Source organism: Lolium rigidum, unplaced genomic scaffold (assembly GCF_022539505.1).
Source record: "Lolium rigidum isolate FL_2022 unplaced genomic scaffold, APGP_CSIRO_Lrig_0.1 contig_21203_1, whole genome shotgun sequence".
NCBI lineage: Eukaryota > Viridiplantae > Streptophyta > Magnoliopsida > Poales > Poaceae > Lolium > Lolium rigidum.
The window spans coordinates 1,638-14,712 of record NW_025899975.1 but is presented as its reverse complement, the minus strand read 5'-3'; the positions used below and the strand labels follow the sequence as shown (position 1 = coordinate 14,712).

At 40.8% G+C, this 13,075-nt stretch overlaps 1 protein-coding gene across 1 annotated transcript; it reads left to right on the top strand.

Moving 5' to 3' along the window:
• Positions 1-404: 404 nt before the first annotated feature.
• Positions 405-9,653, top strand: LOC124680608 (non-lysosomal glucosylceramidase-like). Its single transcript, XM_047215674.1, has 18 exons — positions 405-846; positions 1,333-1,443; positions 1,546-1,602; positions 1,962-2,038; positions 2,131-2,230; positions 3,024-3,097; positions 3,507-3,607; positions 3,863-3,966; positions 4,273-4,326; positions 4,422-4,477; positions 4,564-4,602; positions 4,957-5,098; positions 5,289-5,473; positions 5,866-5,933; positions 6,113-6,185; positions 6,974-7,035; positions 7,648-8,794; positions 9,299-9,653. The coding sequence occupies exons 1-18, from the start codon at positions 748-750 to the stop codon at positions 9,525-9,527; spliced, it is 2,778 nt and encodes a 925-aa protein (XP_047071630.1). The 5' UTR covers positions 405-747; the 3' UTR covers positions 9,528-9,653.
• Positions 9,654-13,075: the final 3,422 nt, after the last annotated feature.

Sequence of the window (13,075 nt, the reverse complement as noted above, 5' to 3'; positions counted from 1 at the left end):
GCGGCGGGGAAGGGTTCAATTTTAAGACATTAGAAATATGCCATCTCGATCCTATCAGCTTAGGACTTTGCTGATGCAGTTGTACGAACTTTCGGAAGGAGGAGTCCACTTTCTAACAAATGAAACTTCAGAATAATACCATTTTAATACTATGAAAATGTAGTGTGGATTCTCCCCATTGTTTCGCCTCAGGTTTTGGAGATAATAAACCTGTACTTGGACTAATCATTCCTCAAAATTATAAACCTGAAAATGACAAGCAATTGCAGTTGGTACATTGGATAGGAGGGAGCAATAGACGGCTACGTGGACATAGACACGTAGACCTGTACCCTGACGTGGACGTCAATGAAATTAGATTATTATTATAAACTATAATAATCAAACTAAACTGAAATCCCGTCTCCATCAGACTGTGGTCTCTTTGGCCTCTCCGGGAGCCGGCGGCAGGCTTCCCCCAAGAAGGAAGTCCTCTTTGCCTCCTCCGCCGAAGCCCTTTGCCTCTATTCTCTCCGTCGGCCTCCTCCGTCTCCTTCTCCTTTCTTCTCGTGCTGTTCCGTACGAACGTGATTCCTTCGGTTGGAAATCAAGGGCGGTTCGCTAGCTTGCTTGGACTGCTTGTTCTTCTTTTTCTTTGTTTTGAAGAATCGAATCCTCTTGAAGATAAATCTCATTTGACCTCATCAGAATCTGCCTACAACTGGAATAGCTCCGGTTTAATTTTCGAAATAAATCGGGGATTCGGCCATGCCCCGTGGCAAGTCTGCCCCCGGCGGCAACTTGTTTTACCGGAGGAAGCAGTCGTGGCGCGCCGATGAGTTCGTAAACAAGAGCACCCTGCAGCTGGTGAGCACCTTCTTCATCATCTCGCATCAATTGCTATCAGTTTCCACTTTCGAGTCAAAATCGGTCTGGAGACATTGTTTATTGGGAATGTGGCAAAGTTGCAATATTTCCTCGTTACCACATTCTCGAAGTTTAGAGCAAAATTGTAATACCGGTCTGGATTTCTGTTTTGTTTTGCGGGGGCATTTTGTTGATCTTGAGATTGTTACCATGCCGAATTGCCAGTACTTGTTTGGCTGGTTACTAGTCTTCACAAGTTCAGGCTTTATTTAGAGAAGACATCAGATTTCTTGACCGGTACACTAACTTTTGAGGGGCTTCTGTTTACTTGGAAAATAATTATTCTTAGTTTTTGGTAGAGCATGTCGCATCATTCTCATGATATGATATGGATTTGTAAGATCATCATATATTTGTGACGAGCTGTTGGTTTTACCTGCCTCATTATCCATGTGTTTCTTATGATTTCGATGGAAACAACTGCAGCTAGATTTTGATGACGGCTCACCACCAGAATATGCTTGGAGAAGAAAATTAAGTAGTCATGCTAATAGGCTGAAGGAGTTCAATGTTACTTTTAGAGAAGCATTCAAAATGGTATGAAAAAATGCAATTGTCAAACAGAGATACTACCGTTGTTTTGTCATTCATCTGAAATCTTGCTGAACATGAACGAATTTTTTTCTTTCTGACCATCAGATGAAGCTTGGTCTCCGGCTTTGGTCATATGTTCGGGAAGAAGCTTCTTATGGAAGGGTAATAGATCAGCATGCTGTTTTTTCTTAAACATTTTTCTAAATGTACTATATTTTGTATTAAAAGAAGGACACCGAGAAGGCACGAAATACAAACCAAACTAAAACAAGCAAAACAAATGAAAGAAAACAATACAAAAGGAAGAATACTGAAGCAAAAAACTGACAACTCTGACCAGGCAAAAGTGTAGCAGTAGCTGCCGCCACAGATTCCTGATCTGGGGGGCAGGTGTATCAAGTACATGCGATTGCGCATTTTCATACCATCAAATGTTCTGTTCAGGGAAAGCCTTGTACCATTTGAGTGTGCTTTATTTATTGGTTCATTTTGATAAGAATATTAAATTTATCAATTTACAGAAAGCACCAATTGATCCATTCACGAGAGATAGCAGCAAACCATCAGCTTCACAAGGAGTACCTCTCGGTGGGATGGGGTGTGTGCCTCACGATAAACACTTTACAGACATGCTTTTGCCGTTTCTGTTGCCAAATTCACTCCCTGTTTATTATTTATTCACTTTTGTAGGACTGGTAGCATATCAAGAGGTTTTAGAGGGGAATTCAAGAATTGGCAGATAACTCCTGGTTCATGTGAAATGTCGCCAGTGATGGAAAACCAATTTTCGGTAACTGAGACCTTTTACCCTGCTAACCATGCTATATCCTCAAATCATTCGAATATGTTATTTTCATATTTACCTTTCACAGTTTCTCTCTGTTTCTTTGCTTTATTACATGTCATGAATTTCAATCTTGAACAATACTTACTGTACTTGTTTCCGGTAAAACATTGCTAATCCACTATCTGTTTATCATTTTCTTGTGGTGTGTCGTGCACATTATTTTCAATGGTTAGACCAAGCTTTGAGCGAGGCTTAGGTCTAGGAAAACCACTTAGAAACAAATAAACTAAGATATTACAAAGTACTACAGGAGAAATACAGTTTATATCTGTCAAGTGATAATTATTCCACGAATGTTTTCAGTAGAAAGAATGGTTGACTGTTTGTAAATGTGCAATTTGGCTGGTAACTAGTTTATATTATTTTTCTTTCCCAGTAGGGGCACTTCACTATGGCCATCTATCGGACAGTAGATCATTATTGAGAGCCCTCTCATTCTTTTACCCACTAGTAGATAGCTACACTGCTAGTTAAACTAAAATATACTGATGTCCAAATTGCTTGCGGGCATCAGATTTTGGGTTGTGGAGGTTTGATGAAAACACAGTGTGTCATAATGAAAAACTACAAATGCACTTGAAGGGTATTCTGCCTCTTTTGTGTTCAGTAAGCTTTCGGATGTAATTTTATGTGTATGCCTAAGTTCTTTGTTAGTGTGTTTGGTCAAGCAGTACGAATTTTCATTTAGAGCACATACCTCTTGATTTTTCCTTACTGAAATCTTTAATTACTGCAGATCTTTATAACTAGAGAAGGAGGAAGCAAAAAGTACTCCTCAGTTTTGTCTCCTGGTCAGCATGATGGTTTAAAGTATGATTTTTTGCCTTTTCAGACAACACATTCCTGATTTCATGATATTTTTTTGTGTGTGACACCATCTATGCATGTTCTCAAAATATATGCATGTCTGAAATGTTCTCTTCAGTCTTAGTATGTAAAAAGTATATAGCAATCATTAACCTAGTTGGTTAGCATAAAGCATAATATAATTACTTATTTACTTATCCGATTTGCGGTCCTAGTACGATTTCTCCCATGAAGGCTGTGGTTCTTTTTCCAATACACCCTTATTGGCATCTAATGCATAGACAATTTCTGTTCAATTCAGTGAGCTATACGACAAGTATGATCCATGTTTTGTGTGGGTTCTTCTTTCTAACATCCTAATATCAGCTCTATCTTGAATGCATGTTTGATCATTTTATGTTTCTTGATTCAGAAAATCTAGCGATGATGGTATATCATCCTGGGACTGGAAATTAAGAGGCGATCGTTCAACATACCATGCTTTGTTTCCTCGAGCATGGACTGTTTATGATGGTAATGTTACTCATTTATTTTTATGACAAATCAGTCAAAGTAGTAAGGATTTCATGATAACAACATTGCTTTAGTTTCTTGACCCATATCTAATACTCAGGCATTCCCAATACCTGTATATGATGTTTGAACGTTTTCACATGTTATAGAATTATAACATACTCAGTGTTTTTTGTATGAATTATGAGGCACATCATCCAAGTTATTGAAACATGATACTGAGCCTCACAAGTTCTTACCCGTTTCATTTAAAAGGTGAACCTGATCCTGAATTGAAAATATCTTGTCGTCAAATATCTCCATTTATTCCTCACAACTACGAAGAGAGTAGTCTCCCTACATCAGTTTTTGTCTACACTGTAAGTTTTTCATTACTTGCAGAAACAATGTTTATTATGGAAAAATATCACCTTAATGTTTCAAATGTCTGAATCCTGAACTCGTGGCCTTTTAAGAATTTTTTGAGGGAAGCCTTTTAAGATTTACATGCTTGTAAACAGTCTAGCCCGATATGGATATACGCTACAGTAACAAACTGAGAGTGTCACTGTTCATTTACCTACTGTGGTGCGACCACCAAAATTTCTAGAGAGCTTTGATGTAGCATCTTGCTTTTGTTTATTAATAACTGCTGCCTATGTTTTTATGGTATGAAAATTGTGCAGCTAGTGAATACTGGAAAGGAAAGGGCAAAAGTGAGCCTAGTAATGACATGGGCGGTAGTAACTTCTAGTCTTTTACTCCAATGTTCTTACACAATGTTTCCCTTCTGTTTCTTAGATTTAATCATGTTCTATTCTTGATGCAATCCCAGAATTCTATTGGGGGGCTTTCACATCAGTCTGGCGGTCATGTAAATGAGCCATTCATGTCAGTAGGTCACTTAGTGCTTACTATTTACTCTATAACTCGTTGCCAATGTAGTGAAATGATATTTTTTTATGTTTGTCATGCAGAGGAGAAAATGGAATTTCTGGTGTTCTCCTACATCACAAGCAAGTCATCAACTGTTCATCATTATTTTCGCTATGGTTATTTGGCAGTATCCTTAAGCATTTCTAAGAAGTCCCAACTGCGTGTCGAGAAAAGAAGTCTCAAATGAAAACTAAGAGCTTCTAGGAGCCGATCATTGTTCGCAATAGTATTGCCATACTGCTTTGTTCTGAATCAGTTTTGACACTGATATTTTTTAATGTCTTCCCATCCTATATTTGTATTAAAAAAACACCCATAGATCTAGAAAATATGCAATATGATTTTGCCAGATACATGAAGATCTTTGCTTTTTTTTTGCATGTAGTAAAGTTTTTATGTATCTAACAGTTAATTATCCATTTCCAACACTGCAGGACTGCCAACAATAATCCTCCTGTAACATTTGCTGTTGCTGCATGTGAAAATCAAAATGTAGATGTCACGGTGCTGCCAGTGTTTGGGCTTTCTGGAGAAAGTTCTATCACTGCTCGGGAGATGTGGGGCACAATGGTTCAGGTGATTTTTCCCTTTTGTTTTAGTCATTTAACCCCTAATGTACCTCCTCTTTTTGTTAGACCTGGTATCATTGGATGCTTGTGCAGAGAAGGGGAATTTTCTACGAACTGATTTGTTTGTTTGAAATATACGAAAACCTGCAAAAATATTGGATTGGACTCTAAATGTCTTACCATCTGATTTTTAAAAGGGTGGTTGCTTTGACCGAGATAATTTCAATGTTGGCCCCTGCATGCCTTCTTCGCCGGGTGATGCAGTTTGTGCAGCAGTTTCTGCTTCCACCTGGGTTGAACCACATGGAAGATGTACAGTTGTATTTGCGTTGGCCTGGTCTTCTCCTGAGGTTAAATTTAAGAAGGGAAGTACGTACCACAGGTAAACTTTTGTTTTCCAAACTTTTATTTTTGCTGATCATAATTCTAAGTCCAAATGAGGATGTACATATTACAAGGTGCAGTTGTTAGAAAACTTTCTTGATTCATTTATTCTAAACTTCAAACTGTACGTCACAACTTGTATATTCTGCAAACCACATTAGTGTTATTGTCCATCCTTACTGTAGCTTACTATTTACTACATAGAACATAATGATCTGCGACTGGAGAAACTCAAATGTTATCTCATGTTTTCTATTATAAAAATCCTTACTTGATAATTCTGCTATCTTTCCTACTATTTCTGTCTATATGAATATATATCTAGATCAAAATCCTCTGACCAGCTGTTTTACCTGTTTAGTAAAGCTTGATTTCGTGCTGTGTTGACAGGAGATATACAAAGTTCTATGGAACTTCTCCAAAGTCGGCTATAAACCTGGTGCAAGATGCATTGATGAGTATGTTTGTTTTGACAAATTGTGTCATAAATTTAGCATATATTGATTATAGTAGTTAGTTTTCTACACAATTCTGGTTTGCTTGATTATTATATTCTACTACTGCTTTATGTTGGGATATATTTTGGTTACTGTATTACTTCTGAAAATCTTCCTATTGATTCCCATCTGACTAACAGAGTATAAGCATTGGGAAGAGGAAATTGATAAGTGGCAAACCCCAATTCTCCGCGATGAGAGACTTCCGGAATGGTACGATAAAATACTTGTGCATGAATCACACTCATAACTACTTCACTACTTGTATGATTATTAAGGAAAAAGTCCACTTTGCTGCCCTGAACTATCATGAATATCCTCTTGACCCCCTAAGCCGCAGAGGTGTAGACTGAGCCATTTTTGTTTTGTTTGTCTTGTTTGCTGTGTGCTGTAGGCTTTCTCTTAGCTATGTTTGGCTCTCTTCCTGTTCAATTCTTTTGCTTTGTCAGTTCCTGTGCATTTTGCGCCTTCTTGGCGACGTTTTGTCTGGGAGCATAGGGACAGATGTGTGGAGCCTGTTATGGGAAAGTATGTCTCGTGCGACCTCATCTCAGGGAACTCAGCCACACAAACCTGCGAGATCCCGCACAGGAGCACATCAGCTTGTGTTCAAGCCTCCGCCACCACTCTTGTTGTCATCTGCATACTAGTTGTCCAATAAAATACCGACAAGAATAGAGTAAAGGGGAAAATTCCTATGGCAACCTGGAGTGCCAACATGGAGAAACCAACTACATAGTGGCTACAGATGTTAAACCAGTCATCACCCGTCCTCAGGGGTCATATGTGATCTGCTATTAGATGTCAGGTGGTTAAATAAAAAAAAAAGTTCTGTAGTCAAGCTGAGACTCAATAGTTTTCCCTTTGGGAAGTAAGGTGAACATTTTTCAATTATTTATTACCTGGAATTTTAGCTTTCACTGCAAATATCTTTTTAGAGATCTTACTGTTTTGTGAACGATAAATAAATTTACGTGCTATATTGTACTTAATACTTGCAGGTATAAGATCACTCTCTTCAATGAACTATACTTTCTTGTGGCTGGAGGAACTGTTTGGATAGGTAATCATCTCTCCAGATGTTTGTTCCTGATTTTTGTTTTCTTCCTATTGTTAGGTTTTGATATACATGTTGGGGTTGATTTTTGTGTGGTATTTTTAGAGATCATACAAATTGTTCTAATCTTTCTGTTAAGTGTCCCCCTTTTTAAGCACATTATTTGTTTTACATCAACAAAGAACAGTTAATGGAAATACAAAGTTATGTTTTATCCTCAAATCGTGAATACTCTCGTACAATATTCGTCATCAACTTCTACTCGGTTATTTCTTATTAGTATTCCACACAGAAATAATTCTATTGCATCTTGAAGCTGTTTAGAACAAAAAAACACAATTTTCTCGCGGACTTGTTCTTATTGGTTTATATAGCAATTTTATGTCAAGGCTAATTTTCTTCCAGATGAAGAAAAATATATCAAATAATTTATTCAAGACCATGTTAACATGGTCTTAGCTTTGTCATACAAAACTCCACCGTGCTGATTTTTGGACTACATTAATCTTATCATACCTAATTGTATCTATTCTCATAATGGTGACAGTGCCATGTTAATATTATGTTGTTCTGATGTAGTGACCATTTTGTACTTTATGTGCATGTTGTTACTCCCAGACAGTGAACCATTGATGTTGGACGCTGATAAAAGTTCTAAGTCAAGTCTACCTGAGGATAGTGATTTGCCACTTCATAACAGCACTTGCAACTCTACAGTTCCACTTATTGGTTCTAGCCCGCTTGATTTTGATGACAAAGAAAATGTTGGGAAGTTTTTGTACCTTGAAGGAGTGGAGTACTTCATGTGGTGCACTTACGATGTACACTTCTATGCTTCTTTTGCTCTTTTGGACCTCTTCCCTAAGATTGAGCTGAGTATACAACGTGATTTTGCTAGAGCTGTTTTGCGTGAAGATAGAAGTAGAGTCAGATTTCTTGCTGACGGTACATGGGGCACACGTAAAGTAATCGGTTCTGTTCCTCATGATCTCGGAGCACATGATCCTTGGCATGAATTGAATGCATACAATATACATGATACAAGTAGATGGAAAGATCTAAATCCGAAGTTTGTTCTCCAAGTTTACAGGGATTTTACTGCAACCGACGACATGTCATTTGGCAAGGATGTCTGGCCTGCAGTTTGTACTGCTATGGAATACATGGAACAGTTTGATCGTGATGACGATAGTATGATTGAGAATGATGGTTTTCCTGATCAAACGTATGATGCTTGGACTGTTCTCGGTGTAAGTGCCTATTGTGGTTGTCTTTGGCTTGCTTCCCTTCAAGCTGCAGCGGCAATGGCCCGCAGCCTTGGACATGCTGACTATGCTGAGAGGTGCATGGTGAAATTTGCAAAAGCTAAACACGTGTTTGAAGCCAAGTTATGGAATGGTTCATATTTTAATTATGACAGCGGAACAAGCTATAGTAGCCGCTCCATCCAGGCAGATCAGTTAGCTGGACAATGGTACACTGCATCATCGAGTTTGCCACCTCTGTTCGATGAGGACAAAATAAAACGCACACTTCAGAAAATATTTGACTATAATGTGATGAGGGTGAAAGGAGGACGTATGGGAGCGGTCAATGGTATGCATCCGAATGGAAAGGTAGACGAGACATGCATGCAGTCAAGAGAAATCTGGACTGGAGTAACGTATAGTTTAGCTGCAACGATGCTGCTCCATGGAATGGAGGATCAGGCTTTCACTACAGCGGAAGGCATTTTTCTTGCAGGGTGGTCTGAAGAGGGCTATGGGTATACCTCTTATTTCACTATTTAAGTTTAGTCCTTTGCATTTATTTTCTGGATCTAGAACCATGCTTTTCCCTGCTGATGGTTGCCCTATCTTAAATTCTCTATTCATTTCATAATGTCTCCAATTGCACTAAAAAACACCTGTTCACTGGTTGTTAGACATAACCATCGAGGGTCCTAATTTATTTGAGATAGCTGGATGTTGGATATAAAGATATAAGGACTTCCATACTATTGTACCTCATTTTTTGAGAAGGGAGTTTAGACTTTGGAACCCAATACTCAAAATGTCTGCTTATTGGTGTGGGCTCAAAATCGTAGACAATTCTGTAGTTCGTACTGAAACTACTATTGCAAGGGAATTGGTCGCAATTTTTTTATGTTGTTCATGGTAATAGGTATGGAATGTTTTGGCATCACACTTCTTGAATTTCTGCAACCGCCAGCTTGTTGGATGGTATTAATAGAAAAACACCAAAATAGTTAACATGTCCTTTTAACCAGGTATTGGTTTCAAACTCCAGAAGCATGGACAATTGATGGGCACTATAGATCTCTGATATATATGCGTCCGCTTGCGATATGGGCAATGCAGTACGCGTTGTCTCCTCCAAGGGCGATACTTGAGGCCCCAAAGGTAAATACAATGGATAGGGCCTACATTTCTCCTAGCGCCCTCCAGTTTCTCCAGGATAGCGTCAGGAAGATAACTCCCAAGAAGGGCTGTTTTTGAACCAATTTGCTGAACTGTGGTTGCTGATTTGGTTAGAGATTTAGCTCAGTTGTTCCTGTACATGCATACATATATATAAGTTTGTAAAGCCTCTTCTTAAATAAATGCAGAGTTGTGATTCTCTTATGCAGAGGAAAGGTCATGTCTAGACTTCTCTTGTATATTATGAGCACTAGCAGCCAGCGTAAATTTGTATAGTACTGCATATAAGGGGAAAAAAGAAAATTTCGTGGGGTTACACATGCGAGGAACGAAGGAGATCGAGCCAGACATCCACAGCACCGCGAGCGTGGACAGGGAAACGGCCACGCCAGAGAGTGGCATCATCGCGGCACATCTTGCGGAGGAGCTGCAGCGACGGGCGGGTCGCGCGGAAGACAGCGGCATTCCGCTGCCAGTGGAGAGTAAAGGCCGAGGCCATCTCCGCCGCAACCGCAACCACGACGGGCATCTGGATGAGGTGCAGGTCGTGGACGTGTGCATCACGCGGGATCAGGACGTCGAGCAAATCCCAGAATGGAGCGACCACGGGGCAGTGGAAGGCCATATGGCTCACAGTCTCGAGCCGTGCGTCGCGGAGAGGACATCCGACATTGTCGACGGAGAGGATGGTCTTGCGGAGGAGGACGTCGCGCGTGTGCACCCTAGACTGTGCCAGCAGCCAAGCGAAAAACTTCACCTGAGACGGCGCATGGCTGATCCAGATGAAGTCCGCCGACGGGGAGGAAACGCCTCCGAACCAGCAGAGCTTGTAGAGAGCCCCAACCTAAAACCTGCCCTTGGGGCCCCGCAAAACGAGAGCAGCCGATCGTCATCTTTTTGAGAGCTCAACCGAGGCAAGAGTAGTCTCTAGCACAGCTAACTCGTGCTCTCCAGCCGCGTGAGCCGCGGGATGAGGATGTCGTCGATGCCGCGGCTAAGTGCGCCCACCACAGTCACCTCCGGGCAGGTGGTGTGGGTGTAGAGGAGCCGCAAGGACGTGGCGAGGGAGGCCAATGAAGCCAGCTGTCGTGCCAGAAGGACATCTGGCGTCCGTCATCGACGAACACGCACGTGACTTAACGGTAGAGGGGGACCAGGGAGCGGACGGAACTCCAGTGCTCCCCGGCAGCGGCCGACCTGGAGTCATCAGCTACAGAGCCATCTTGCCCAGCGCCACACTACAACCAGTTAGGGGATCATTGACAATTTTACTTCGTTAGCGAATGTCCAAAAATTGTCACGAACACGTGTCTTTGATGGTTTCACAAACCGTGGGAAATCTCGCCTCACAGATCGCTCGGCTGACGGTTAGGGGATCCCGTCATGGATTCATGACGACCTGCCGAAGCCCAAAGCCCAGCCGTCCCGCATCGTCGTGACAGCGGAAATCCGTCATGCGGGCAGTACCCTTGGCGGAGACCATGGTGTCGAATATGTTTGACCAATGATTAAGGTGTCAGGCCAATGATTAAGGTATCAGTCTAGTCTTGTCGCGTGATGTCATCACACATATCACACACGTGTCAAATTTGTATTTGCCACATGGGACAACTTTTTAGCAGAAGTTTGTCAATCACAGGACACATGGCAACTTTGTACTTTTCTTTCGGATCAGTAAGGAATCGACAAGTACTCCAATTATACAAAGACACATGCTACCTACGTGTGTCAAGTTTTAGCTTGACACTTGTCGAATAACCGCTCGTGCCACGTGTTGAGACCCCGTAGGGACATCTGTGCCAATTTAAAATAGACATGTTGGCCAATTAGAAACAAACACGTGGCATTTATTTGGGCCGTTTATACTGTTTTTGGTTTGGCTCATTATGCAGAAATTACAACCCATACTGTACTGCCCATGCTTTGGGCCTTCGCTCAGTGATCAGTGTACGACCCGTTATGACCTAATGCATCACATGTATTCTAGCCCAATTGTACATAAAGTAAGGCACATACAGTAGGCCCAGTCATGGGGCGTAAATTAAAATTGATTATGGTCCAAATGACGATGGTAGGAGGCCCTTTCTTTTCACAGTTATAGGCTATCGCGGCCCATTTAAGATGTACAAAAAAACCCAGGAAAAGAATGCCACTTTACAAATTCATTCCAACAAATTATTACAACATGTTAACAGTGTCTCTCGCGGCCCACCTGCGCAGAACAAATCGGCCCATAAACATTCGGGCCCGATAGTGGCTCGCACAAACATGCAGAATAGAACGCTACAGGATAAAAATATAGGCGCCTACATATTACAAGTAACATTTGCACTGTATCTAAAATAGAATACAATCTTAGTCCAACGAGCGGCATCGGAATGACAGTTCAGTTAGCATCACCGCATCACCCAGGAGAGAAAACATGATAGTTCAACCGTCGAAGACTGCACCACCAGGTCACCACGTTACCTAGGTTAGAATTTCTAACTTTGCTTGAGCATTATCTTGCGTAACTGCTCAATCATTGCCTCCATGATGGCGCGATTCTTTTCTCCTTCTACCTTGCTACTAAGTTCATCCATTTGATCACGCTGGTGCTTACAATATCCGGTAGCTCTACGCTTCCCCTCTTCTCTATCTCTAGATCTGCAACCAGGTTGCTAATCTTTGATCCATAAGAATACACGAGCCCCACATTTCGAAGAAAACTAGGTTTGGATGTATTATTTGGGAGGACCTCAGATACAACCTGGACCTCACTCTTTTGTCCTTCATCTGACGTAGGTTCAGAGAGCTACTTTTCCATCCCATCCTTGGTTTGTAATGAAGAAAATCAAAGGTTATTAGAAGCAGCAGGATACAACATTCAACTTACATGGAGGCAAAAGCTTACTTACAATTGCATCTTGTACTGCGGTGGAGAAGCCATTTTTCCAGCTGAAGTGGCACCCATTGAATATTTCTAAAGAAGTGAGCTCTTTATTATTGTACGTGTCTCCCTGAAATATAGACATACATGAAGCAATCTTGCAGGTTCTACGTGGACCTGGTACAAGGGTACAATATGCACAAAGGCTCATACATGATTTTAGTTCAACCGACATGCAGCTGTCCATGAAATAATTAAACAGAAACCACATGAAGCTAGCAAAAACATCATGTAATGGAAATGGTACAAAAAACTTAATACCATACGCCAACACATAATTGTAAAATACATAGTAACACAATGAATGTGATCAGCGTAGAATTATCCAGAAATGCATTAAGCGAAAATCAAAGGAAATAGACAAGAAACTTGAAGCATCACATCATAATATTCCGTTGAATTACAGACAGGTTTTGGCTTACCAAATTTTGTAGATGCACTGCATAGTTTACTTACAATTGTATCTTGTACTGCGGTGGAGAAGCCATTTTTCCGGCTGAAGTGGCACTCTTTGAATATTTCCAAAGGAGTGGGCTCTTTATTATTGTACGCGTCTCCCTGAAATAATATACATACATGAAGCAAGATTGCAGGTTCTACATGGACCTGGTACAAGGGTACAATGTGCACAAAAGCACATACATGATTTTAGTTCAATCGGCATGCAACTGTCCATGAAATAATTAAACAGAAACCA